General features: G+C 41.6%; 1 protein-coding gene across 1 annotated transcript; it reads left to right on the forward strand.

Annotated features, from left to right (window-relative positions):
• Window positions 1-226: 226 nt before the first annotated feature.
• ccdc80 (coiled-coil domain containing 80) lies at window positions 227-24,093 on the forward strand. Its single transcript, XM_076747190.1, has 10 exons — window positions 227-1,732; window positions 2,107-2,304; window positions 9,321-9,808; window positions 11,444-11,788; window positions 13,426-13,582; window positions 15,921-16,057; window positions 17,851-18,002; window positions 18,871-18,974; window positions 21,781-21,864; window positions 23,142-24,093. Exons 1-10 carry the CDS (start codon window positions 1,039-1,041, stop codon window positions 23,462-23,464), a joined length of 2,682 nt encoding a protein of 893 aa, XP_076603305.1. The 5' UTR covers window positions 227-1,038; the 3' UTR covers window positions 23,465-24,093.
• Window positions 24,094-27,705: the final 3,612 nt, after the last annotated feature.

Below are 27,705 nucleotides of genomic sequence, written 5' to 3' on the forward strand. Positions count from 1 at the left end.
AGCCTTTACGTTTAAATACTGTACAGGAGCAATGTATTTCCCTGGGAATCATCTGTGTCTGGACATAGCAACCAAATAACGAGCAGCCCTCTGGATCCAGATGAGGAAAAACGGTCAATTTCGACAAAATCATGGTGGATAGGGATGTGATTTGGGGGCGTTTCTTTACTGCCTTTAAAGGAGGAACTTGACACTGAGTCTGATTGTGATCATTTCTTTTCCCAGTAACCTGTGCAGCGGGGGCGGGTCAGCTATTTAATATGTTGTGCTTCAATGAAACATAAAACCATTCGAACAACTCTTTCTAATGAAATGGGTGTTGCAGACTGAACTAGCAACCTAGAGTCCCGGGGCAGATCCTGCCATTGCGTCGCCGAGAGTCCGCAAGCGGAGGTTTGCGTGGACGTTTCTGGGAAAGTCTTCAAAGCTCATTTTCGCCGAGGACAACCTAGGAAGAAGCATAGCAGCGTTTTCCGGTGGAGACTTAGCGCAGGATTCTTGCATTTTGTCGGTGTGTCCTCCGTCCTGCGCTCAGTATATCGTCCGAGGATTATGTGAATAGGTTGTGTTATTAGGATGTAAACGTGAGTGAGATGTGATGTGGTCCAAAACTTTCCGCCGTAATACTTAATTCATTTTCTCTCGGGGCTGAGGAATTATCTCGAAGTCTTGGATGTCTCTACAACAAATTTGATACATTTCTGATCCTCTGGGATTGTACTTGGAAACGGAAGTGTTGCTGACGGAGATGAAATTCTGGATATAACTTTTAACGCATTAGAAACTGTCCTCTTGTTCGCCTTGTCTGTCAAATAAAGAGCAGAGTGAAGTGGTTTTCGCAGAAGGCATGCTCTGAAATACATCAGTGGCAGGCTAATACGTGCCGATTCTCACACTGTATGTCTTCATCTGGAATTAATTGATTAACAATCTCAAATGTACTAAAGACGCGCCAGGATCGCGGCTACGCCACTGGATCGTTATTATTATTTTTTTCTCAGTGCGTGTTTAGCCAACGTTATCTGACATCTCGGCAGAATGCGGGGGGCTTTTGTATTCAGTTTAGCTCTGATATATCTGCTAACTTGGACAGGTGAAGCCGACAAGCACACTCACATCAAACGGGTACAATTGCACAGACGCGCAAGACTCGGATGGGTCCAGGTGGGCACCACGGACAAAGAGCGCCCAGTCGGACGTGTGCGCCCTGGTTTTGGTTCGGCAATTTCGGTGCACAGCCACGTCAAGGGGGGAGATGTACAGGCTGACGAGAGTGTCCAATTGTCCGCCAGGACAGAGACTGTACAGAGCAAGAGAGCGCAAGGCCAGAGTCTAATGTCAAGTATAGGGGTGTCGGGACAGATTGGCTTGCACCGTCCGCCGGACATGCTGCAAGATGAGAACACCCCAGGGGCGAGAGCCAGGGTCACCCGGATGCCCAACAGCGCCGGGTCACCAAATCTGCTGGCCAGTTTCGCAGGAAAGAACCGCGTCCTGGTCATCACGGCGCCTCATGACTCAGATGGCTATTACCGGCTGATGATGTCTCTATTGAAACCAGATGTGTACTGCGAGCTCGCCGAGCGACATGTCCACCAGATTGTCATGTTTCATCAGGAGGGAGATATGGGGGGCAAGGTGAGGAGGATCACCACGGAGGGGAAGGTGATGGAGGAGCCGCTGGATACCGCACTCATTCCCAGACTTATGAGCTTCCTCAAAATGGAGAAAGGTAAGGAATGTGTCTATCCTGAATGAGGTGGTAGCGTACACACACACACACACACACACACACACACAGCAACACTTTATGCGTGTTTGAGTTTGTTTTTGGGGTAATAACTTTTTTACTTAATAACCATTTTTTTGATAACCATTTTCTTCCTCCTGTGCAATTTACTCCAAGTTAAGTGAAGGTGATCATACGTGTTGAAAGTCTATTCTCAAGGAACCTCAACATTTGCTGTTCTGGTGACCAACCTGAGCTTAAATGGGGCAGCACACACACCTCACACTCAGCTCTTCATCTACAACGGCTGAGTGTGAAAGCATGACAGAATACCTGACTGTGTGTCCAAACCTGAATGATGATGTGGTTACCTGCAGGAAAATTTGGGATGGTGTTGCTGAAGAAGACTCTGCAGGTGGAAGAGAGGTACCCCTACCCTGTGAGGCTGGAGGCCATGTATGAGGTAATAGACCAGTCACCCATGAGGAAGCTGGAGAAGATGAGACAGAAAGGTTTCATCCAGAAGTGTAAAGGAGCAGGTGTGGAGGGTCAAGTGGAGGAGGGCACACTCACAGGTAATTATGCTGAGAATTTTATACTTTTTCGCAATTATCACTGGAGGAGGTGCCACAAGTCACTTTTGAGGGGTTCTTAATTGCCACCTATTTAAAGGGTGTTTTCAGGTGACAAAAACAAAAAAACAAAAAACTAAAAGTTTTGTCTCTCTCTAGTAGTATCTGGCCATGCAGATTTTGGTCTAATTTGAGCAGAGTATAAGAAATATGTCTGTTAAACTTCTGCCTCCCCCACCCCAATACAATGACAGTAACTTCACTTGTTTGTGGTTCTCACAGCAATGAAAATTCACATTTCACATCAACACCAACATCTCTTTCCATAAAGAGACATGTTACTGAACTTTATCCACAGAACACTGATCACTGTCTTTATCAAGGCTATTTCATCAGAGGAAAATGGTTTCAGTGAAAACATGTCTTGTGGATGATCTAGATTTATGATCTATGACAGTTGTGATTTTTGACAGATAAACTGCTGTGGACATTTTTGTATCTGTGTGCATGGTTAGATATCACTAGATGAGTGTGATATGTTTGTGTTAAATTTGAGTTTCAAACAAAAATCCTTACAATAATTGAAACACATATTCTAGCAGTAGGTACTGTGTATGACTAAAGTCTACACTGATTAAGCGTCTCATCTGGCAATTCTTGAAAATGTAATTTTAACCTAAAATAGTCAGTGATTGAACATTTTCATGCTAAAATGTATTTTTACCAAACAATTTAAATCAAACTTTATGTGACTGATGTAATATTGTTGAAGCAATCTGCTGTGACATGTTCCATATAGAGCAGCTGTAAGCCGTACTCTTTAATGTACAGAGACCCAACAATTCCAACAATCTCTCCATGAACAAGCAGTGATAGTGACAGTGATAATAATAATAATGGATATAATAATGACAGAAATACTACCAGTAATGAAAAAATATACGAAAGCTTAAGTATATGTATGGTATATGTTTAATAATATATGTATATATTAATATACACTGTACCCCGCCTCCCACCCATTGCCAGCTGGGATAGGCTCCAGCCCCCCCGCAACCCTGAAAGGGATACGCGGGTATAGAAGATGAATGAATGAATGAATGAATGAACAAAGATATAAACGCAACACTTTCGATTTTCATGAGCTGAACTCAAAGATCTAAAACATTTTCTTTATACACAAAAGACCATTCCCTCTCAAATATTGTTCACAGATCTGTCTAAATCTGTGTTAGTGAGCCCTTTTTCTTTTCCCGAGATAATCCATCCTACCTCACAGGTGTGGCATATTAAGATGCTGATTAGCAGAGGTGGGTAGAGTAGCCAGAAATTGTGCTCAAGAGTAAGAGTGTTGTTACTTTAGAATAATATTACTCAAGTAAAACTAAAAAGTAGTTGCCCAATTAATTACTTGAGTAAATGTAAAAAGTACTAAGTGAAAAAACTACTCAAGTACTGAGTAACTGCTGAGTAACCTCTTTGTTTATTGATCAGGACGTCAAATAATACACCTGTATGCACAAAAATATAAAACAGCAATGAAAAAATCCAGAGCCAGAGAATATCTCTTAAACAACTAAAACAATAATAAATTAAATCTTGACAAAGTAACATAATAACAAAACAATTGGCTCAATAGGTAGAGGTTCCAAAGAAAAAGGCAGTCTGTACATAAGTTTCTACAAACCATAAACTGTGTGTGTGTGTGTGTGTGTGTGTGTGTGTGTGTGTGGGTGTAGTTCTGTGTATTTGCATGTTGTTCACTAACAAAACAATGGGCTCAATAGGCAGAGATTTCAAAGAACCACAAGAGGAAAAAGGCAACCATATAAACTGTATGTGTGTAGTTCTGTGTATTTCCATGTTCATGTTTCCAAAGAATAACAACAAGAACTAGGCAGTCTGCACATAAACCATAGCACTGTGTGTGTGTGTGTGTGTGTGTGTGTGTGTGTGTTGCCATCTGAGGCCGCAGTGCATTAATAAATTTCCCCAAAACAGTGTATTTAATGTATACAGTTATTTATGTCATTACAGCATGGCTAACGTCAGCCTACGAACACAGCCAAAAGCACATACTTACAGCAATGTGTTTCCTCAAATTTGACGTTGAGTTTTTGTAAGCTGAAATGTCCACTGGTTTGGGGAGACACATATGACAACGCATTACATAACTGTTATTTTTGGTTGTCTGGAGAGTGAACATTGATTTTATGTGGGACCAGGGATGTTGTGCCTCTTCGGCTTGTTGCGAAACGCACTCCGTTGTCTCTGCCATGTTGCTTCTATTTTGCTTCTGTGCTCTGTTCTGCCTGGCCTGGCCTGACCGCAGGTATTTTGTGTGCGGCCAGTCATGTGACGGCTTGGCTCTGTTTGATTGGTGAAACGGAGATAAACCATAGCTGCTACATTTGATCTGTGAGATGCTGTCATGTGGTAGAGCGTCTGCTGGAAGTCTGGACAAAACAGAACATAAACAAACAGACCACGCATCGGATGGATCAATAAAAATAAAGTAGCAAGTAGTGAGCCCAATGTAGCCCAATGTAACGGAGTCAAAATACTGCTTCTTCTTCACAAATATACTCAAGTAAAAGTAAAAAGTATGCTGCATTAAAACTACTCTTACAAGTACAATTTATCCAAAAAGTTACGCAAGTAAATGTAAAAGAGTAAATGCAGCACATTAGTATCCACCTCTGCTGATTAGACAGCATGATTATTGCACAGGTGTGCCTTAGGCTGGCCACAATAAAAGGCCACTCTAAAATGTTCAGTTTTATCACACAGCACAATGCCACAGATGTTGCAAGTTTTGAGGGAGTGTGCAAATGGTGTGCTGACTGCAAGAAGGTCCACCAGAGCTGTTGCCCGTGAATTGAATGCCCATTTCTCTACCATAAGCCGTCTCCAAAGACGTTTCAGACAATTTGGCAGTACATCCAATCGGCCTCACAACTGCAGACCACGTGTAACCACACCAGCCCAGGACCTCCACATCCAGCATGTTTACCTCCAAGATCGTCTGAGACCAGCCACCCGGAAAGCTGCTGCAAGAATCGGTTTGTATAACCAAAGAATTTGTCAGAAACCATCTCAAGGAAGCTCATCTGCATGCTCGTCATCCTCATCAGGGTTTCGACCTGACTGCAGTTCATCGTTGTAACCGATTTGAGTGGGCAAATGCTCACATTTGATGAATCCCGGTTTTCACTGTTCAGGGTAGATGGCAGACAGCATGTGTGGCACCGTGTGGGTGAGCGGTTTGCTGATGTCAACGTTGTGGATCTAGTGGCCCATGGTGGCAGTGGGGTTATGGTATGGGCAAGCGTATGTTATGGACAACGAACACAGGTGCATTTTATTGATGGCATTTTGAATGCACAGAGATACCGTGATGAGATCCTAAGGCCCATTGTTGTGCCATTCATCCACGACCATCACCTCATGTTGTAGCATGATAATGCATGGCTCCATTTTGCAAGGATCTGTACACAATTGCTGGAAGCTGAAAACATCCCAGTTCTTGCATGGCCAGCATACTCACCGGACATGTCACCCATTGAGCATGTTTGGGGTGCTCTGGATCAGCGTATACGACAGCATATTCCAGTTCCTGCCAATATCCAGCAACTTCGCACAGCCATTGAAGACCAACATTCCACAGGCCACAATCAACCTGTTCAACTGCGGAGATGTGTTGCACTGCGTGAGGCAAATGGTGGTCACACCAGATACTGACTGGTTTTCTGACCCCCCCAATAAAGCAAACTGCACATTTTAGAGTGGCCTTTCATTGTGGCCAGGCTAAGGCACACCTGTGCAATATTCATGCTGTCTAATCAGCATCTTGATATGCCACACCTGTGAGGTGGGATGGATTATCTCGGTAAAGGAGAAGTGCTCACTAACACAGATTCAGACAGATTTGTGAACAGTATTTGAGAGAGAATGGTCTTTTGTGTATATAGAAAATGTTTTAGATCTTTGAGTTCAGCTCGTGAAAAATGGGAGCAAAAACAAAAGTGTTTCGTTTATATTTTTATTCAGTGTATGATGATAGCATATGTACACAATGAAATATATATATATATATATATATATATATATATATATATATATATATATATATATATATATATATACAATAAGATAAGAGAGATATACATTTATTAGTCCCACAGTGGAGAAATTTCAGGTATTACAGCAGCAAAGTGGATAGCAAACATAGAGGGCATCAGTAAAAATGACATTAAATATCAAACAAGCAATATAAACAATATAAACAGGGAATAATGAATTGTAATTGTAATTGGATGATAGTACTCCTGACAGGAGTATTGATATTGCACATAGAAGTAATAATATACCTGATTGAAAGATTGATATATTGCACCTTAAGTTGAAAGTCACCTGAGCTAAGTATTTTCACAGTATGACTGAACACAGTTGATGTGTATTATGGTGCAGTCATATTGAAAGTCTTGGTGAGTGTGTGGTCTACTGGGACTACTGCTGGTTGTAAAGTCTGACTGCTGCAGGAAGGAAGGACCTGCGATAGGGTTCCTTCACACACTTTGAGTGAAGCAGTCTGTCGCTGAAGGAGCTCTCCAGTGTCCTGCAGGGTGTGGGAGTCGTTCTCGATCATGGATGACAGCTTAGCCATCATCCTCCTCTCTCCTATCTCCTGCACTGAGTTGAGGGGACATCCCAGGACAGAGCTGGCCTTCCTGATCAGTTTGTCAAGTCTCTTCCTGTCAGCCGTCGAGATGCTGCTCCCCCAGTAGACCGCTCCATAAAAGATGGGTGATGCCACCACAGTGTCATAAAAGGTCTTCAGGAGTGCCCCCTGCACTCCAAATGACCTCAGTCTCCTGAGCAGATTAAGTCTGCTCTGGCCTTTCTTGTAAAGTGCGGTTGTGTTGTGAGTCCAGTCTACTTTGTTGTTCAGGTGAACACCCAGGCACTTATAAGATGTCACCATCTCGATGTCCGTTCCCTGGATGTTCACTGGTGTCAGGGGGCAGAGTGTTCATCTGCGGAAATCCACCACCAGTTCTTTGGTTTTACCTGCACTGATCCGGAGGCATTTCCAGTGGCACCAGTCCACGAAGTCCTGCGTCAGTTCTCTGTACCCTCTGTCGTCCCCATCTGTGATGAGTCCGACGATTGCAGAGTCATCAGAGGACTTCTGCAGGTGACAGGTGGGTGTGTTGTATGAGAAGTCTGCAGTGAAGAGGAACAGAGCCAGGACCGTTCCCTGCGGGCCCCCCGTGCTGCAGACGACCGTGTCGGACACACAGTCCTGGGTCCTCAAGTACTGTGGACGGTTGGTGAGATAGTCCAGAATCCAGTGTGTGAGGTGATGGCTCACCCCGGTGTGCTCCAGCTTGTCCCTCAGAAGTGCAGGCTGAATGGTATTGAAAGCACTGGAGAAATCAAAAAACATAATTCTCACAGTACTCCCAGGTTTTTCCAGGTGAGAGAGAGCTCGGTGTTGGAGGAAGATGACGGCGTCGTCTACCCTGATGCCAGGCTGGTAGGCAAACTCAAGTGGATCTAGCGATGGGCTTACCAGGGGGCGGAGATGAACAAAGACCAGCCGCTCCAGGGTCTTCATTAGGTGGGATGTTAGTGCCACCGGCCTGTAGTTGCTGAGGTCCTTGGGGTGCGGAGTCTTGGGCACCAGTACCACGCAGGATGTTTTCCACAGCTGTGGCACTCTCCCCAGCTTCAGGCTCAGATTGAACATGCATTCAACAATCCCGCACAGCTGGTCTGTGCAGGACTTGAGGAGCCTGGAGCTGATGCCCTCTGGGCCTGCAGCCTTCCTCACCTTGATCCTCAGGAGCTGGTTTCTCACATGGGATGTTGTGAGGGAGAGGTTGGAGCAGTTGGGCTGCGTGCTGGAGGGTGTGGTTGGGGGGGGTTGGGTTGATGAGATGAGCAGTGGTTGGTGGCCGTGAGCTGAGTGTTGTAGAGGGGGAAAGGGGGGGCTGCAGCATGGAGGACTGGGCCGGGGGAAGGGCAGATGACTGATCAAATCTGTTGAAGAATATGTTCAGGTCATTCGCCCACTTTTGGTCCCCTGCAGCTTGGGGGTCAGGTTTCCTGTGGCCAGAGATGGTTTTTAGGCCTCTTCAGACTCCACTGCCATTTTTTGCTGCAGCTGATCCTCCATCTTCCTTCTGTAGGTGTTTTTACGCGGCTATCGCGATAACATGCGAGAATTCCCATGGCAGGTAATATGGCTAACGGGTAACAGTTCAATGTCCTTGCAGCAGAGTTGTTCTTTAATAGTGATGTGTCCAGAGTTACACCATCTGTCATTCACAATCACTGCCAGCCCTCCTCCTTTCCTCTTACGACTCTCCCTCGTCCTGTCCGCCCGCAGCAGCTTTAAGCTGTCCAGCTCCGCGTCCGTGTCTGGAGTCAGCGCAGTCAGCCATGGCTCCGAAAAAACATGGCTCACTACAGCCAGTGTTCTACATACTGCCACCTGTGTAATGGATGGGGAATGTAACAAACACATCAAATAGGCCCAGTGGTTATGTCAACATAACAGCCAAACTTTTTTTGGTTTATTTACAAAGGTTAAAAATATGTAAGATTTATTGGAAAATATTTAAATGGAAGGACAGCAAGAGAGAGGCATAAGTTAAAGGAGAATTCCAGAAAAACAATGGGAGGGTTGACAGGTCTGGACTCAGGGGGAGAAGCCAAGCTAGTAATATGGAATAATGGGACATTAGCTTGATAGCTAAAGGCTCTGGTGTCAATTCTGCTTCTGGAGACTTTAAGAACCACAAGTAAACCTGTATTCTGGGAGAGCAGTGTTCTAGTGGTGTACTGTGAGCTCTCTAAGATATGATGGTGCCTGACTTTTTAGAGCTTTGTAGGTAAGGTGAAGCATTTTAAATTTTGTTCTAGATTTTATAGGGAGCCAGTGCAGAGAGGCTAACAAGGGAAGAAGAAATAGCCTGATATCTATTATCTGTCTTTCTGTGTTTGTTGACCAGTGGATACACCAGTAGAAAGAAAACCTGGGAAAAAGATCCCAAGAAAGCCCACAACAACAACTACAGCTGCCACAACCACCACCACAACAGCAACTACACGACCAACCACAACTACCACCACCACCACCACTACCACAACCAGAGCAACAACAACCACAGCTAAAGCAACAACAACCACCAAACCTACCACTACCACTACTAGCAGAACCACCACAAAACGACCCACCACCACCACCACCACCACTACCGCGACCCAGAGACTGACCAGAGCCCATACCACAGCCCTGTGGCTCCCAGCCCCAAGAACCACTGTTGATCCTTACTACTATAACCGCAGAGAGAGGGATAGGTATGTGGCTAAAACTACCCCGGCTGGAGATAACCACACTGACAAGGACAACAGAGATCCACACAGCCGCAAACTGGTACCTGCAACACATAAACCCTCAAGGATCAAACCCACCAGGAAGAAGACTGGTGGAGATCAGGTGATTCAATGAAATTTAGTTCAAGTGTCATATATAAGTATACTTGTTTCTTTTTCATTGACTGCAAAATGTATTGGTCTGATAAAAGTACCTGAGCTTCATTCTGAGTATAGGCTACTGAAGTTGTAGAAAGCATCATTATTAAAACCATGCATACAATTAGTTCTCAAAATGTGTATGATTATAGACAGTAGGGGATGAACCTTGATATTGTATATACAAAATAGTATTAATATAGTATTGCTCTGGAATAGGACTTTTAATAAGAGTGATAACTCTAATGGATGTGTGGCATGTTACTGGTAATGCTAACTGCCACATGAACTACGTGCTGCCTCAATTTGCATGTGTACAAGGAGATTGTTTTGCTCTTGAAACTTGAAAAACAGCTAAATCAAACTTTCCTTTGAACAGGGCGTGGACTAAGTCATTGATGTGATATTTTAATCAGTTATCTAAATGTGTTTCAACATAAAATGTTGTGGACAGTAGAGTTGGGCGGTATCCAAATGTTGATACCGTCAAACCATAACCACATTTTCCCGGGTATGTGGTATTACTGTGACTAATTAAAAATCACTTTGCAGGGCAACGTGACATGCGCGCAGTTCAGACGGTCAATGCTCATGCTAGGAAGCACCAATCCTAACTTGTAGGATACCAGAATGACGAGGAGAAACTCAGCTAAAAGCCTCTACCAAGCATTGCCACCCAAACGAAACATAATTCATACCCCAAGAATTTATATGCGCATGTAACGAAAAAACGAAAATAGCTACAGTTACATTCCACCTCGAAAAAACGTTGCTAATTTCTCCTCCTATGACTCTGTGTTAGTTTGAGATCAATCATGAAGGTCCTGGTTGTTTACATAAAGAGGAGGGGGTTTCTAGAGTGGAGGGAGCGCTCTTCATGCGATAGCCTACCTCTGGGGTTACTTCCTTCTAGATCGTCATTGGTGTTTCTATGGTGAATTTGGGTGCTGACCCTTTATTCTCTTGAATCTGACTGTTTGATTGAGGTGTTGATCATCAAAATAGACCTATGGGTCGCTGAGCTATTGACCGGTGTTACTACGCAGTTAGTTTCACCGCTCCGTCTCATTTACACATGAATGATCAGAGCACTCACAGAGGACTCTGCTGAGCAGCCCGAGGTGTTATTTTACTGTTTTATTTGCATTTCATCCTTTTATCAGAGCTAAGAACAATAGCAAGCAGAAAAAAGGCTGAAAAGGTGTTTTCAACAGAGTTTCTCCGTATGCTTGGATGAGATAACGGTACTCTGCCCAGATGCGTCCAAATGAGCACTTGGACATACCTGTGTTAAAACATCTGTAAAACTGCTTAGGTTAATTTTTTAGCATGTACTTTTGCACAGTCACCTTTTTCTCGAGTAAAAATTCAACCAGATACATTGAACGGAGTGGACTTCATTTTTGTTATGACGATGCTACAATTATGTTAGGCCCCTATAGACCTATATGCCCAGCACTTTTTTTTAATGACGGTAATACAACTGATACCGTTGCTATTTTTAGATACCGCGGGATACCTTATTATCGGATTACCGCCCAACCCTAGTGGACAGTTACTCTTCATCAGTGAACGACATATTCTGTATTTATCTGTGCAGGTGCTGACTAATGAGTACAAGGACAAGTATGAACCCAGCAAGCCAACAGTCAGTGATCCTGAGGAGACAGAAACCTTCACCAACATCAGTCCCACTAAGAAGGTCAAGAGCAAGCATGATAAGCTTGACAAGAAGAAAAAGAATGATAAAGCTGCCAAAAAAGCAGACAGGAGAGGAGGAAAGGCAGGGAAAGAGGGGAAGATTGGGGGAAAGAAAAATGGAAAGAAGTTGTTAAAGTACCCTGTAAAAGAGGACTACCTGAAGCCCACTAAGAAGCCAACGCCCCCTCCAAAGGGATCTCTGGTCTCCTTCCTGGACTACTTTGAGAACAGAAGGCGGCTGCTGGTAAGAGCATGACAAAACTCAGTTCTTAAGAGGCTCACTACCAGGGCTCTAAATTAACACCAGCCAACCGGCCAAATGCTGGTGAAATTTCAGTCTGGCTGGTAGAAAAGACCACCTTACTAGCCACTTTGACCCATTAGGGAGTGTGTCTTTGGATAGTAAGATGAACATCTACTAGCCATTTTGGCTGGTGATGAAAAATGTTAATTTAGAGCCCTGCTCACTACATCACTCACCTGGCAAATCACCTGTTTCAGGATTAAAGCAGAGGGAAATACTAGTGCTCAGATACAGTAACATTATGAAACTGCATTGATATACAAACTCCCAGAACATGTACATACTCATTTTAAAAGAATAGTTCAATATTAACTGTCTGCTTGATATAAGGCTATAGCAAGAAGCCAGCTAGCTTAGCTTAGCACAAAAACATATATCCTGCTCGAATATAACAAAATCTGCCTCTGAGCACCTCCAAAGTTCATTAATTAACATGTTATATCTTGTCAAGCACAATTACTTCCTGCCAGGCAACCAGTGGAGACTCGAAGAAGTCCCTGTGTTCTGCTAGTGTCGCCTATACACTACAAAACATCTCTTGCATCAGGAGCAAACACAGATTTGCCTCCGATCTGGCTCTTTTGCTGGCAATCTCCAAAAACACCCACAAGAAATTAGTCCAGCAGCTAGCTCTCTGTAAAACCACAATGTGAGCTTTAGCATGGCTGATGGATGGATTTCCTTATCTTTGAACAGAGCCATGTCATCTATTTCCCAATGCTGTATGCGAACTAGCTAACTGTTTTGTGGTTATGACTTGAAATTTCTTTCTTACAGGCATGAGATGTCTGTAAGAAATGTCTGGAAAAACCATTAAGTATCAAAATCATAAGTACTTGAATTAACTATGTTGACTTGACACTCTCAACTGTCTTTCGACTCGCTTCAGAGTTTTCAGCCAAAATGAGTTGTGAAGCTCAACGTAGGACTATTTTGCATCATTGAGCAGTTGGAAATGTGGAGCAGGAGGAGGTGATCTGCAGTATATTGCAGCTTCAATGAGAGGGTGTTTGGTTTCCAAAACAGAGTACTGGAATGAAAGAGTATTATGAAAGCTGAAAAATCTCAAGATCTGCCTTAGTAATATATTACTAATGTATTCGTACTGGTCAACAAATGGGTAAACACTTCTGTACTTTGTGGCAGCAAATCATTTGTTTGTTCTTTTTCTATAATGCTCTTGCTTTATATACTGAAGTGGTATGTAATCCCAGTAGGTATAAACAATGCGGAGCAGCCATCCCCCAGCTATCTGACAGACTGTACAGCTGTGAGCTCACAGACTGTGTGTCTCTGTTTTGCAGCCAGTAAAGATTCTTATCACAGCAGTGCTGTGGGCAGGCTGGGAAAATATGCCCCATCCACTGCTTGCAGGTTAATGTAAACATCACCTCTGCAGCATACTCTCTATACTCTATATGCTTATGTATGTGTGTGTGTGTGTGTGTGTGTGTGTGTGTGTGTGTGTGTGTGCGCGTGTGTGTGTGTTTGTGTGTGTGTGTGTGTGTGTGTGTGTGTGTGTATGTATGTATGTATGTGTTTGTTTGCGTATGCATGACACTCTAACCTCCCCCCAGCTGATTACATCCCCCAGCGAGGAGAACAGTATGTATGTTCAGCAGAGGGATGAGTACCTGGAGTCTGTGTGTGAAATGGCCATCAGGAAAGTCTCCATCATCACCATATTTGGTTCCCTGACCAACTCCACCATGAAAATTGACCATTACCAGCTGGGTAAGTAGCTCCCACACACAGTGCTTACACACAGCAATAAATAATTGGCAGTTCTCTCAGACATCTGGGTTTATCCATCCAGTCCTTCCATCTAGTTGAGCAAATGCATCCTTCCCTGAACTGTCAGTGACCTTTGCAATTGCTGAGTCATGCACCTACTCTGAATGACTGTTCATAAAAATCCAAAGTCTCAGTGAATATTTGACCTGAGAGCTCTATTTTGATTTTATAAGCACTTGATTGTGCTTTGCTCTCCTCTTCTCTGTCCGAAAAATAGACATATTCGAAATATTATAAATAAAGCAGCTGACCTATCATGAAATGGCAGGTCTCTTTGTGCTGATTGATCAGTGTCACATTAATGATTATAATATATATAATATAACTAGTCTTCATGTCCATGGCCAATTGATTTTTTGTGTTCTTTTTGTGTATATATATATGTGTGTGTGTGTGTGTGTGTGTGTGTGTGTGTGTGTGTGTGTGTCTCTGTGGATAGATAGATAGATAGATAGATAGATAGATAGATAGATAGATAGATAGATAGATTCAAAACATGACTACTACTGTTATTGAAACTACAGTAAGTTCAGGGGAGATTTTATTGTGTGAATGTTTTTCATACTGAGACGGAGGCCAAGAAAGGTGTCGCCTGCCACGTCTGCAGTCCTGTCCTTGTTTTACCTCCAGTGCATGATGTCAAAGTACAATCGTTCAGCAGAGATCACTGCTTCAAGTATAACATTCAGAATAAACACGAACCCTGCCAAAACTTCAACATTCTGCTCTTCTCCATGCAGGTGATACTAGACAGAGCTGACCTCCCATGATCCTGGCTTCTGTACTCTGATGTTAATGTGCATGTAGTGTTTACTCACAGTGTATTACTTTACAATGACACATGTTCATTGTTGTTTTAGTGGGAGTGAATTGGTCTTCCTATAGTGAGTGATATGAGTTCAGCAGCTGTTTAAGTACAGGGGTAGGGGTCTGATCAAGTTGAAAACAGTTAATTCCTCACCATGCACACACACACACACACACACACACACACACACACACACACACACACACACACTCACACTTGCAATTATGACAGCTTTTGATTTTGTCTGTCTGGTTAAACGGCTTGTTCAAAAGGAAAAAAACTAACACTGCTGTTATTTGAGATTCACTGTGTTATTTGTGCTACTCATATTTTGAGACATTCTAAAGCTGTCTCAAACCCGAGGCTTGAGTTAGTGTGTGTTAACATCCGGACATGCATACCCACTTTGTAAAACTTTATGAGTCTGTCCCTCTGCATGAGGAGGTTTTATCCAGTTGGAATGCTGGAAAAAGTGCAGGGGTGACGTCACTTGCCCCCACCCATGGTGGGACTCGCTTACGCTTTTGTTCCATTTACAGCTCGAAGGTCAGTGTGTGTGTATGTGAGAATTTACTGTATTCAAACAGCTGGTTCTTTCAGTGTTGCCCCTCCCTCAGTTCAGGGTGATCTCATAGTGTTTTAGTTTGAAGTTGGTTGGTCAACAGCGTGTGCTGTATGGGGAAAATATTTGAGTTTATTTGAGTTTGTTTGTTGTACGTCTCAGTGTACAGTCTGAGTCTGTGTCTGCTGTCTACAGCATGTGCTGGGGTTTTCCTGATTTGATTGCTCATACACATTACACAGAGTGGGTGAACCAGCTGCCAAAACCACTGTTCTGTGATCTGTGTGTGTGTGTGTGTGTGTGTGTTGTGCACACGTGCATTGAGGGAGTGGTGATTAAAACCTTTTGCCTTGGCCTGTATAAATATATCCAATGTTTTCTGCATTCAGATATCAGTCAGTAGAAGTTGTCGAGTGAGTTTGTTCCTGCTTCACTCTTCATGTTTCCATTCAGCTCTTCACTGCAGTGTCTACTTCACTGTCATGTCGGTTACATTTTTCAAAGGAACATTCTTTTGAGTTTACCAATGTGAGCTGAACACACATTGCTTTTTTGTTACTATAGTTTATTTGATGGGAAATCATCACAATTCTGCCATCTTATAGTTACGTAGCTTTTATTTGTCAGATGTGACAATCTCATTAAAAAAAGTTAACAATTTTCACTAGAATTTCTTCGGAGCAAAACATCAAAACCAAAGCTGAAATGTCAAATGGTATCACATCTTGTGTGTTTTTAAGTTTATGTTTCACCGGTTTTACTGAATATGATGCATAGCACAAGCATTTCTCCACACTGGACATAAAAAAACTGTTAATTCACCTTCACAATCAAATGTTGTGAAAATGTGAATTAATAAATATAAATGATCTCACTGTATCTTACTACTGTTTCTTTTTTTTCTCCAGAAAATGACAAGCCCATGAAGGGTCTTCGTCAGGAGGACCTGGTGAACCAGGATCTGATAACAGAGCTGAGGAAAGAGTTTAGCATGACACATGATGATTTCTACATGGTTCTCACTGACATCGACATCAGAGTCAAGGTGAGGAGTTGCTCTCTATAGCCTTGTCTCAAAGTTACAGGCTGGATCCTCTATTGCTGTTTTTGCCTGAATGTAGACACTGATATATCTGCTGCACAACAGACAATTGTGTAATTATGCATTCAGGCAACAGAGTGAATTTACAAACCAACTCCTTGTTAGTCACTCAAGCAACATGACTGTATGGCAAAGTTGGTGTATTTTTTAGGCTTCATTGAACAATAACTAAATTCATTAATCCCCAATTAATTAATTCACTTGTAACTGTTATAGGTGCTATAGTGATAACTCTAATCATCAAAAGCATTAGTAATTGGAATACAGTAGAAAAAAAAACAAAAGAAAGCATGAAAGTAAGAAAAAAAGAAGGAATAAAAGAAAAATAAATACAGACATGTTCATAATACACTGAGGCTCAGTAAAGGTTTACATTAATGCAACTGGAAGTCAGGAAAGATACAATAAATGTGTGCTTCCACAAACATACTGATATATACACACAAATTTGTGTGAGAATGCTTAACATATGCAAAACACATAATAATACCCACTAACTTTTCGTTAAGTGCCATTATCAGGTCAAAAATTAATGACATTCCCATCAGCCTCAGGTGCACATTGTGTTTAAAGCTAATTCGCACATGTCAGCATGCTAACATAAACTTAGATGGTGAACATGGTAAATGTTCACCATTTACCACCTGCTAAATATCAGTGTTTAAGTATTGCCATTGTGAGCATGTGTCACATTAGCATTTACCTCAAAGCACCACCATTGGCCTGGCACAGTGTCCATCATTTACTCATATGAAATGTAACAACTTGTACTTTAAACATAGGTATTATGACATGTGTCCCAGTATCCTTCTGGTATTTTCATTTTATTAGCCATTTGGATACTGTGAGGCAAGGGGGGAGGAGTTGCAGGTTTTGCCTAGCATTCATTTTTTCTGAGGGACCCACCTTCATGGACTATATCTTTTGAAGGATCCAGTCCCTGAGTTGGGACAGATTTTGAAAGACCTCTATACTGACACATATTTTAACAATCTGAACATGATTTTAATCATAATTTCCCTCTGTGGTAAAAAATAGTTTCATACTGGTTAACTACCTTAAAGAAACCGCTCTTCTGCTTTTTCAAGGTACTGCTGCTGGTTTGTTTGTCTGTTGTTGCATTCACTAAAACACTGTTTTAATTCACATAGTATGACATTTGTCCAATGTCTCTGTGTGTCAATGTGTGTGTGCATGCCAGGGTAAATCACCAGGCTGTTTTTGGACAGATTCATCAAAGAGGCCAGTGTTCACCTCTTTGCTGACAGAGGCAGAGACCGGGAAGTGTGTGAACATACAAGGATGTGGGTGTGGGCATGAGACAGAAAATGGCAGAGAGAGAGCAGACTGGAAAGAGGTGTGAAAGAGTGAGAACAAGCTGTGCAGCAGATTCAGCAAATCCAGAGGAAGGTGTGAGAGTGTGTGCGGTTTTGTTACATTTTCTTGAGTGTGTTTTCATGCTGAAAATGCTTAGCCTTTGGTAAATTAAATGGGATACTGTGTTATTTTTAACCAGTATGCCTTGTGTTTCTTCCCAGAAGTTATCAGGAATGCTTGTGATGTGCGAGAGGCCACACATCATGTATTAACATGTTCCAAAACATCATCACTTTACTGCTTCACCATTGTTTTCAACAATGGAATTCTATTTCACATCCTGATTTGTTTATCCTGTGGTTTCATCCAATTCAAATCAACCTTTGGGAGAGTACAACTGGTTCTTGTTCTTTTGTCAGCAATCCTATGAGGTTCCCATCGCCATGAAAGCTGTATTTGACTACATTGACACCTTCTCCTCCCGAATCCGAGAGATGGAACAGCAGAAGAGAGATGGCGTTGTCTGTAAGAAAGAGGATAAGCCCAGATCATTGGAGAACTTCCTCTCCAGGTAAAGTTGTTTAGAAAGGTTTCAAATCACTGCGTGGCTAAAACATTACACTCATGGAAAGTCATATACCTCTATAACAGACTGCTCTTCTGGGAAGGCTTTCCACATGATTGTGGAACTGTCATCCAGCCACAGGAGCATTAGTGAGGTTGACCTCTGATGTTTGGTGACAAGGCCTGGCTTGCAGATCCAGTTCTTCTCAGAGATCTGGGATGGGGTTGAGCTCACGGCTCTTTCACAACAAGCTAAAACAACTATGTTTTTATGGACCTGGCTTTGTGCATGGGATCATTGTTGTTTAATGACTTCCTGAAACTATTGCCATACAGTTGGAAGCACACTGGCCATATGCTATTTCTTTTGACATTCATAAAAGAAACTTTTTGTAAATATTGTCTTGGTTAAGTGCTCTGCTGAGGAGCTGGTTGTCAGAATTATTGGGTGGTCCCATCAGGCTCTTTCCACTCCCATCAAACATTTGTTCCATTGCTCAATAGTCAACTGGACCACAAATTATTTAAATCAGCATCTGGAAGATTTGTGCAGCCTATTTGTGTATGCTCCACAGATATTAGAAATAGCATAAACCCTGCTGTACCTCAAGGCTGAATCATTGTAATCACTTATTTCCCTGATATGTCTATACTGGACAGGCTGTCTTTTGTTACCTCGGAGACCTGAATTCCAGCTCCTGATCAGTGCTGAGATCTGGCCAGTTTTTGACCATAATTCATGGTGGTCATCCTCAGACAATAATAGTATGGGAATATGTTAGCATACAAGCCCAAACTACTTGTGTTAGAACAGAGCTTTCACTGCTGCACCACAGTGTCACTTAAAACCAGGCTAACTTCTTCTGTGATTGTAGGTTCCGTTGGAGACGCCGCCTGTTCATCATCTCTGCCCCCAGTGACGAGGAGTGGGCCTATCAGCAGCAGCTGTACGCCCTGACCAGCCAGGCCTGCAACCTTGGTGAGTGATTCTAAAGCTTAATTAATTCACCTTCCAAAGGGCAGGAAAGACACTTCAAAGGCACAGTTCACCCAAATAAAAAAAAACAAAAACTCTCATTTCCACTTTAAGTGGAATCTAGCTGAGAATCTATGCTGAGAAACTTATTTGTAGAGCTATTGAGAGCAATTGTGAGACAAGACACTGAAACAGAACACAGAGACAGGCTGTGAGAGAGACAGGATGGCACGCAGCCAAGGGCCCGGACTTGAATCAAATGTGGTTAGGAGCCTTAATACATGGCATGTGCTGTACTGGGTGAACTATGGAGGCAGGCCAGGCTTAAATCATTTTGAGGGACCCACAGACAGATGTGGCAGAACTTTAAGCTTGGAATGCAGAGCATTTTTCGTTTCTTTGTAGATGTCTTTATGTGTGTGTTTTAAGCTATTTTAGCTTAATCTTCATATTAAAAGGTAAATTATTAACGTTCAAATCCAATATCTTAACAGACTGGTAAGATATCACTGGTGATTGGGCAGCACCTTATCATGCATATGCAATTGGGGAGGAGGGGTGTTGTACTAATAAGCATTTGTACATCTCTCTTGAAAAGTGTGACACTCAGCATCTACTTTTGTCTTGTTGACAGGCGTCATGATGCATTGAAATGTTATCAACCACACTGTGTTTGTTGCGTTCAGGGACCACTCGTTAGACGGCATTAGTCTACTATTTAATCTTATTTTCTTGATTGCTGAAAAAAGGTGATTGCTTTTTTGTATTTATGAATTGCCTCACAGGTCAAACAATTTTCTGCTGCTGCAGCCACAAACAAACTAAAAAGAAAGCTAACCTACAAAAGACCAACCCTGTCGAGAAAATGTAAAATCTTTAATAAGGCAATCATAGCTTGAATCTTCTTTGTGTTAATTCAAATTGGTAGAATGGATGTTTACCCTGCTGATAACAGACCTGACAAAGGGCTGTTCTGTTCTGTTTGAGGGTAACAAGCTCTTCTCTTTCCTTGACAACGGCCTTCTTAGCCTGCCAGTTAGTTAACTTTTCCACAGTTACTTAAATGTTATTACAGTGTATCTCAAAAAGAGACATCTATCTAAGCTTTGCAAATCTAAACAGTCTGACATGTCTGACAGATGTATGTGGGATTAATGTAAACTTTAAATAGTCCACAGTGAACTCCACTTCTCAGCAAAACCAAGTAAATGCCGTCATCTGGAGTTTCTCCCTTACTTGAACCTCATGTTGGAGTCTTGTTTATATGAATTCAAGACTTCTGACATTTTGTCCTGGCGCTTACTCTTTCCCTCAGCACTCTCTCAAAATGATCAAGAAAGTTAGAAACATAGATGTCTTTGTCACATTTATGATTTTGACTCTTACAATATTTGCCATTTGATTCCTATGATGACAGTTAAAGGAGGAATGAGCACACATTCAGGTAGATTTCAAGACTTCATTTGATTTAAGTCTTTGAGCCTGAGGTAGTACTATTTTGTTTAGGCTATGGCTTGTTTAGGCTATAATTATGTTGAAAATTTTAGCAATTTTAGTAACTTATTCTACAGCTGTAACCGAATAAGAATAAGTCAGCTAATATCAGTACCACTTTCTAAAAAGGCATAATTTGTAAAGAATTTAGAAGTTGTTATTAATGGGTCTATTAATGGTTAATAAATCATTCATCATTGATGTACCAGTAACAAACCTCGAAAGACAACTTCTGGGTTGCAAAGTTTTAAAAAAATACCTTTGACTAGTACAAAAGATAAAGCAGTCTAACCTGTTCTAAAACCTATGTATAAGTCTGAGTGACTTATACATAGGTTTTAGAACAAACCATTAAATCTGCAGTTACTGTTAGTATGTATGTCAGTACTTGTCTTTAAAGAAAATTTAATACCAGGCTGGAAAGCCATCTTCCACTTTAGCCTGTTTCTCCTCACCCCGCATTGAAACAAGTGAATTGAGTAACTGGTGATTGTGTGGAGTCAGCGGTGTGCTTTGTTGTACCTGTAACCACAACCACATTAAACCACTGGAGGAGATTTCCAGGGGTGTTAAAGTAGAGCCCAATGATAAATTGATCAGCTGATATTGTCTATCACAAACATATAGTATCGGTGTATTCGCCAATATGAAAACTTGTGTTTACATAATCCAGAAAAAGCCACTTGGTGCCACTAGTTCTAGCTTGTACAGTAAGTCTCTCACAAAACATGCTTTATTAGAAAGCGGTACCTATTTGACATCAGTATGTTTGTAAACTGTTTCTCCATATGAGTCAGTCAGGAGACCGAAGAAAAAAAGCTTGTCTTGCCTATCAGCAGGTCCAGTCTAGAGTATGTGAGGACATTTTTCCCCTCATGTGTTGCTCTTGGCTGGGTTGGCACCCAGGACTGTTCCCTCCCTGCCACAGACAAAAGTCTGTCCTGCTGACTGGGCTGAAGGCCTGAGAGGTTTGATCCCAGTATTCAGCACTTGGCTCTTACCAAGTAAAGGTTGCATTCTCCAGTGTTTAATGTGGGCTTTCTCTCTTCGGAGAAAACAGCTTTTTGGCAGGACTCTCTGGACCACTATGTTCTCCTCCCTTCACCTAGAAACCAGTGCTTAGGATGGTTCCAATAATAAACAACCACAGTGAAATCAGCTTGGATAAGCAGAGAGCCAGATGGAGAAAAAAAAACCATTTGGTTTGGTCAGCATAATACAGACATGATATACTTGTTAAAAGTCTGACTTTTATTGCAAGATATTTGCTTCTTTCTGATGTGTGTTATCACTGTGGTTATTGTCATGGTTACAGGTCTGAGACACATCGCCATTCTGAAGTTGGTCGGCACAGAGCCACTGGATATGGGTGGAGTCTTGGAACTCTATCCTATCAATGGTAAGAACTTTCTCTCATAAAATAATGAATGGGACTGTTGGTCAGACATGTCTGTAGCAACCACACTAACATAAACATAGTACCTGTATTTATGCACAGTATCTCCTTTTACTGAACACTAAGACCATGCCCACAAAGTGCCATTTCAGTTCCATTTTTAAACAGCTGCTTGCCCCAGATTTACCCTCTTCATGCAAAACCAGAATCTCAGTCAGTCCACAAAAAACTCCTGCACAGGCCAGTGTTTCTGTATCCCACTTGTCATCAGTAAATCACCATATGATAAAGACAATCTAAGCTTAAAGTCCCACATACTGTTCTAGTAGATTTGTTCTGTAACAAGGACACTCTCTATACAACTTTACAGCTGCATAACCATGTGTGTTGCTGCTGTGATGGAGAAATCAAAATCAAATCAAAATATGCATTATGTCTGCCATTTGATATGACCTGGCAGATGTAGATCAGGAAAACTCTTGATCAAACTAGGTGTCAACTTGAGCGGGATAAAAGAAATGGGAGTCCGATTTGTGCAAGATTGTAGAAAGTAGTGCTCTTGTCAGTTGACACATTTGTTAAGAATTTTTCCTTAAATAAGTATTTTTTTCAGGACTCAAATGAGCAGACCAAAGACAGAGACAGTGTCGCAAAAACAAACTCAATTTATTTACAAAAGGAGGAACAAAAGGCACACTCAAACTGAGAGGGAATAACCAAAAACTACGCTGGAGACTGAGGCTGAGAGGCACACCGAGCGGGACTGAGAACACTGAAACGAAGAGCAGAACAAAAGCATAAGTCCAAAAAAGTGCAACACAAAAATCCACTGGAAAAAAGCTCCAGGACAATTCAAAAGGCAGAACTGACAAAGTCTTTCTAGCAATTTACTCACACAAGGGACAGGACGCTCACAAAGTCGAGATCAGGACGAACTGGCAGCCACATGTCCAGAGAGCCTCCCCTAAAAACTGCCGGCACTCAGCTCTAACACGCCTCAGGTGTGCAGGTAATTAGGCAGAGCAGAAGTGCAGTCTCAGACAGACAGGGGAGACAGACAAACAGACAAATAACACTAGGGAAAAAGGGAAAGAGAAAACACTGGGAAAAGACAAAAGGCAACTAACAACATTGTTGAGGTTTCTGCTTTAGGCATTTGAGATCAGCATGTTGACATACAGTAAATGTGTGCAAAGGAAAACGTGGCTGTACTTTAGCTATAAAAATAAAATATCTGTTTTGAATCCTTAATTGCCAACCTGAACCTCTTCTCCATCCAGGGAGCGCTACTGTGGAGCGTGAAGGGTTGTCAGCCACCCTGGTGAAGGACATGAGGAACTACTTCCAGATTAGCCCAGAATACTTCTCCATGCTGCTGGTAGGAAAGGATGGCAACGTTAAGTCCTGGTACCCCTCACCCATGTGGTCCATGGCTATTATATATGACCTGGTAGACTCTATGCAGCTACGCAGACAGGAGATGGCCATCCAGCAGTCACTGGGTATGCGCTGCCCTGAGGACGAGTATGGTGGCTATGGCTACCATCAGCATGGATACGAACATGGTTACCAAGACGGCTATCACCAGGGCTATGGTTATTAACTTCTCCCTCTGCCTTGCAGCTGGTGCTTGGCATTACTGGCCCTCTGCCTTTCACACGTAACCTTTTTTAATCTTTCCTACCCATCCTCCTACAGGCAGTCAGATGGCTGACATGAAATAAGGTCCTTGAATGTTTTCTAGCACTTAGTGAAAGCTTGAAAACTGTTGCTTTCACCTATCACACACACTCGCAAATATATATAGCATAGTATGCTGCAAGTAATTTGCAAGCAGTTTTAATCAGAGCTGGTTAATCAATGTGTGAAGTGTAGATGAGCCTGGAGGTTCAGGGATCTGTTGCATTCTTAATTTGTGTTTTATGGATTTGTTATTTCTGACGTCAAACAAAAGAGTGTTTTGCACACTATCTGTCTCCTTCACTTGCCTTCCAGATCCAATTTGCATATTCATGTTATCAGCACAGACCTTTATTTTGTAGATAATGTGCTAAAATAAGGCATATATGTATTTATTGGACATCCGTTTCATTTGAGGTGCAGTCATTAAGAAAAGAAGCTGTTACATTATTTCTCTTTTGTAAAGTTTGTGTTGCTGCACAGTGTTCTTATTTATACCCTATTGTGCTATATGACAAATAAACATTTGTTTACTAACAGTAATGATATTGGAATTGTTTGCTGTGTCACTGTGTAACTCTTCTTCTTTTAAGCTACATCTAGTGCTTTAATAAGATGGAGAGAAATTGCTTGACAGTATATTTTACTGGTCATTTAATGCTGAAGACAACCTAAGAAAAATTGGTGCTTCAGTAGGAATGAAAAAAATAAAAAATGTCTTTTTACCTCCTCAACCTCATGGTCCATTCTATAGGTCCAATATTAAAAAACAACAAAACAAAACAAAAAAAAGTATACTAGTCTATACTTGCTGAAATCCATGGAACTTGGTTTTCCTCCAGGGTTTCCAAACATAAAACATGCAAAATTCATCTTAATTGTCTATAAAATTAGGCACAAGACATCTAGAATTTCTCATCTGATGTTATGATGTAACTCCTTGTTGTACTTAATGTTTTTGTTACATGTATACAGTTATACATGTTCAAATTTTATGACACAAACAAGAATCAAAAGAAACATATCTCATAGTATTTAACAGCTGTAATACATCAATACTCCCTGTGTTTAAAAAAATAATGTTAAAGGCCAATTAACAGAACCAAGAGCCATTGGTCTGTTGTGCTAGAGTTCATGGTTGTTTTTTTACATTTAAGAAAATACACTGTGTGAGCAGAAAAATAGAAAGCAGTGTACACTGTAAAGGAGACAAGAGTCCTGTCTTGTGTATACATTTGTGGCAATGAATAATTTACAATTACATGGCAATTTCTGAAGTTTTGGTTTGAGAATTTGTGCTGGACTGATGTAGTTCAAGTTTTTCACACTTTAAGTGTTGGCCATAGGTTGATTAAATCTTTTTCTGCCAACAACAATTACAGTCATAAAACTCTGCAGTGTGGCTTTGGGTCATTAAACTTATCGAAACACCTGCAAGCAGCCAAATAGCAACACATACAGCAGAAATCATTAGGGGAAATAAACAATACATAACAGAAACCCATTCATGCTCCCAAATTGGGAAATAAAGTGAAAATGATTTATAATGTTTTATTGAAGGGCCCTATGATGCAGAAAATAAGGGCAGAATTGTGGAATTTGAATAAAAAAATATAAATAAAAAAAGAATCGACTGTAAAATGCAGAACATCACAGAATTCAGGGTTTTCCCTAGCATTCTGAACTTTTTTCACAGTGCCTGAGCTGAATGGAAAGAAAAACAAAAAGCCTCTATGTTTCGGTGTCATTTACAGACACGCTGCTGCCCCCTGGTGTTTTACAAAGGGTGGGGCTCCGCTCCTCTTCCACTCACGCAGTGTGTTGTGTTTCCATCATTTTTAGGTACATTACATCAACTTACTTTCATTCCTGGAAACTTTCCCTAAGCACAGCCATAACTACTACTTGATCAACCCTTACCCTAACCTTAACCTAGACCTAACCTTATCTTAACCTTATCCCAAGTCTTAAAATTTAATTCTTTACATTATGGGGACCTGCATTTTGTCCCCATAGGAAGGCAAGTCCCCACAATGTGACTGTTTCATTGAGAGGGAACTAAAACTGACACTGTATTTACATCTTTAACAACAATAACGACAAAAATTAATAAAGAATATGACACATAGAAAATCTACAGTAGAATTCATACATGTTAGTGGTCAAATTGTTTCTCAGAAGGAAGTTTGACCTGATTTTGGAGCTTGAAATGAGATCAAGGGATCCCAAGAATTACAGTTATTCATTCTAGGAATGTATATTGATACCAAATTCCATGGCTACTTTGATAGTTGTTAAGATAACTTTCTCTCGACCAAAGTGTTGAATGGACAGCGATGATTCATGGCACTAAAATAACAACAAAATGATGTGATGAAATAAATTTGATTGTTTCTGTGTACAGGCTGATTTTCCATGGAAGTGCCCTTTAACTGGCTGTGCACATAGGCTGCAAGAATGTGAGGAATGACAGTGAGCTCAGCAGACAGGGCCTGGACAGACTAGCTGTATGAGTGGGATCCTGCAGATAAGGCTGTTTCCCTGTTGCACGCTTTAAACAGACTGCAATATCTATAACAGCAACACTCTACATGTCAGGAGAAATTCTGTCAGCTAAGAACGCAATGTCAGAGCTTTAGGATCGCAAATCATGGTATCTGCTGGTAATTAGCATGGTATCACTCAGGCTTCTTTGATCCTTTTATGTGGAAATTATTATCCCCAGTCAGAGTCTTTGGTCTATGCATATTCACTGTTGTTTGGGACCAAATAGTAAAATCACATTTGACTGTGTAATAATGCAAATTAATGGCTTATCAATATCAACACGGAAAAATGCTCTGGACCATGTGAAAAACAAACAAAAAAAAACTAAACATAAATACATGGCCCATGAACTGTGATGGCACTGTTTCTTTATTCTCCATTTTGCCATTTCTTTTGACAACTTCACAATACATTTACAATTAAAAAGACATAAATGCTGTCAGGAGGCATTCGTGTTAAGGGGATCAGCTGAAACACAGTGATCCACAAGATCTACTCGTCATTGTGCAGCTTTACTGAAAAGCTTTGTTGGTTTTGTTGTTTGCCAAAGATAATAAAATAGCTCTGATGAGGACAGACCAGAACAGGGTGGGTCCATGTCGCATGGCTCATTCTTACAGCCTCTACATCCTCCACTCCATTGTCACCACTGTAGTAAGATGGGTCAGGACTTGCTGTTTTTTGTTTTTCGGCCTGACATTTATCACCACTGCTGTCAAGTGTTCTCCCTTTCAGTCACATGGTATCTGACTCCACTGTCCTGGGGAACTTTCCATCATATGCAGCTCTCCAGTTCTATTCAACAGGAAGATCAAGGTTGTACATGCTCAACAGACGTATTTTACAGTTAGTGGTGAACACACTACCATTATGATAACAGAAATCAACTGTTCGTGGTACTTGCTGTAATTTCCCTTTCTCCAGTTCAGTTTAGCTGGATGTCGAAATCCCTCTGAGTTGACTGGAGGGTTATTCAGATCACTTGTTCTATAAGGTGTGGAGACTGGCTCTGAAACTATGATTGAGTGCATCTTTGTGCATTCCCCTCTCGATCAATCAGGGTGTGACTTTGCCCTTTGTAAGGCTTAAGAGATAAAGAATTGGACTCCCGTGTCATTCTTAGCAGATAATGGCAGTCAGAAACTCTGTCTGTTGAGACTTCTTCATTGTCTGTTGCTTTTCTGATTTAGTGTGATTTTTAACCATTCTGGAGCCTATTGGAGCCTAAATCTGTGTTAGTGAGCACTTCTCCTTTGCTGAGATAATCCATCCCACCTCACAGGTGTGACATATCAAGATGCTGATTTGACAGCATGGTTCAAACTTCAAACTTTATTTATTTATATGGCACTTTTCATACTTAAAAAGCAACACAAAGTGCCTCACAGAGGGTAAAAACAACAAAGAAGAGAACCCAGCCCTCCCGACTCCATAAATACATACAGAGACATATAGAGACACACAAGCACAGACACGCACACACACACCCGCGCACACACCCATATGGACAAACCAAGGAATAAGCCACCTTTGGGGGCCATCCACACTGAGAGGGCCCCCGGCCCATGACTAGGGAGAGCCGCCTGAGACCACCCCGACCCAGGCAGACAGGAGGCC

This window comes from Chaetodon auriga, chromosome 13 (genome assembly GCF_051107435.1).
Source record: "Chaetodon auriga isolate fChaAug3 chromosome 13, fChaAug3.hap1, whole genome shotgun sequence".
In the NCBI taxonomy this organism is placed as follows: Eukaryota; Metazoa; Chordata; class Actinopteri; order Chaetodontiformes; family Chaetodontidae; genus Chaetodon; species Chaetodon auriga.

Coding starts and splice junctions, on each gene's coding strand:
- ccdc80 (XM_076747190.1), top strand. CDS start 1,039: ATGCGGGGGGCTTTTGTATTCAGTTTAGCTCTGATATATCTGCTAACT. Junction 13,583..15,920: donor AATTGACCATTACCAGCTGG/GTAAGTAGCTCC, acceptor TTTTTTCTCCAG/AAAATGACAAGCCCATGAAG. Junction 18,003..18,870: donor TTGGAGAACTTCCTCTCCAG/GTAAAGTTGTTT, acceptor CTGTGATTGTAG/GTTCCGTTGGAGACGCCGCC.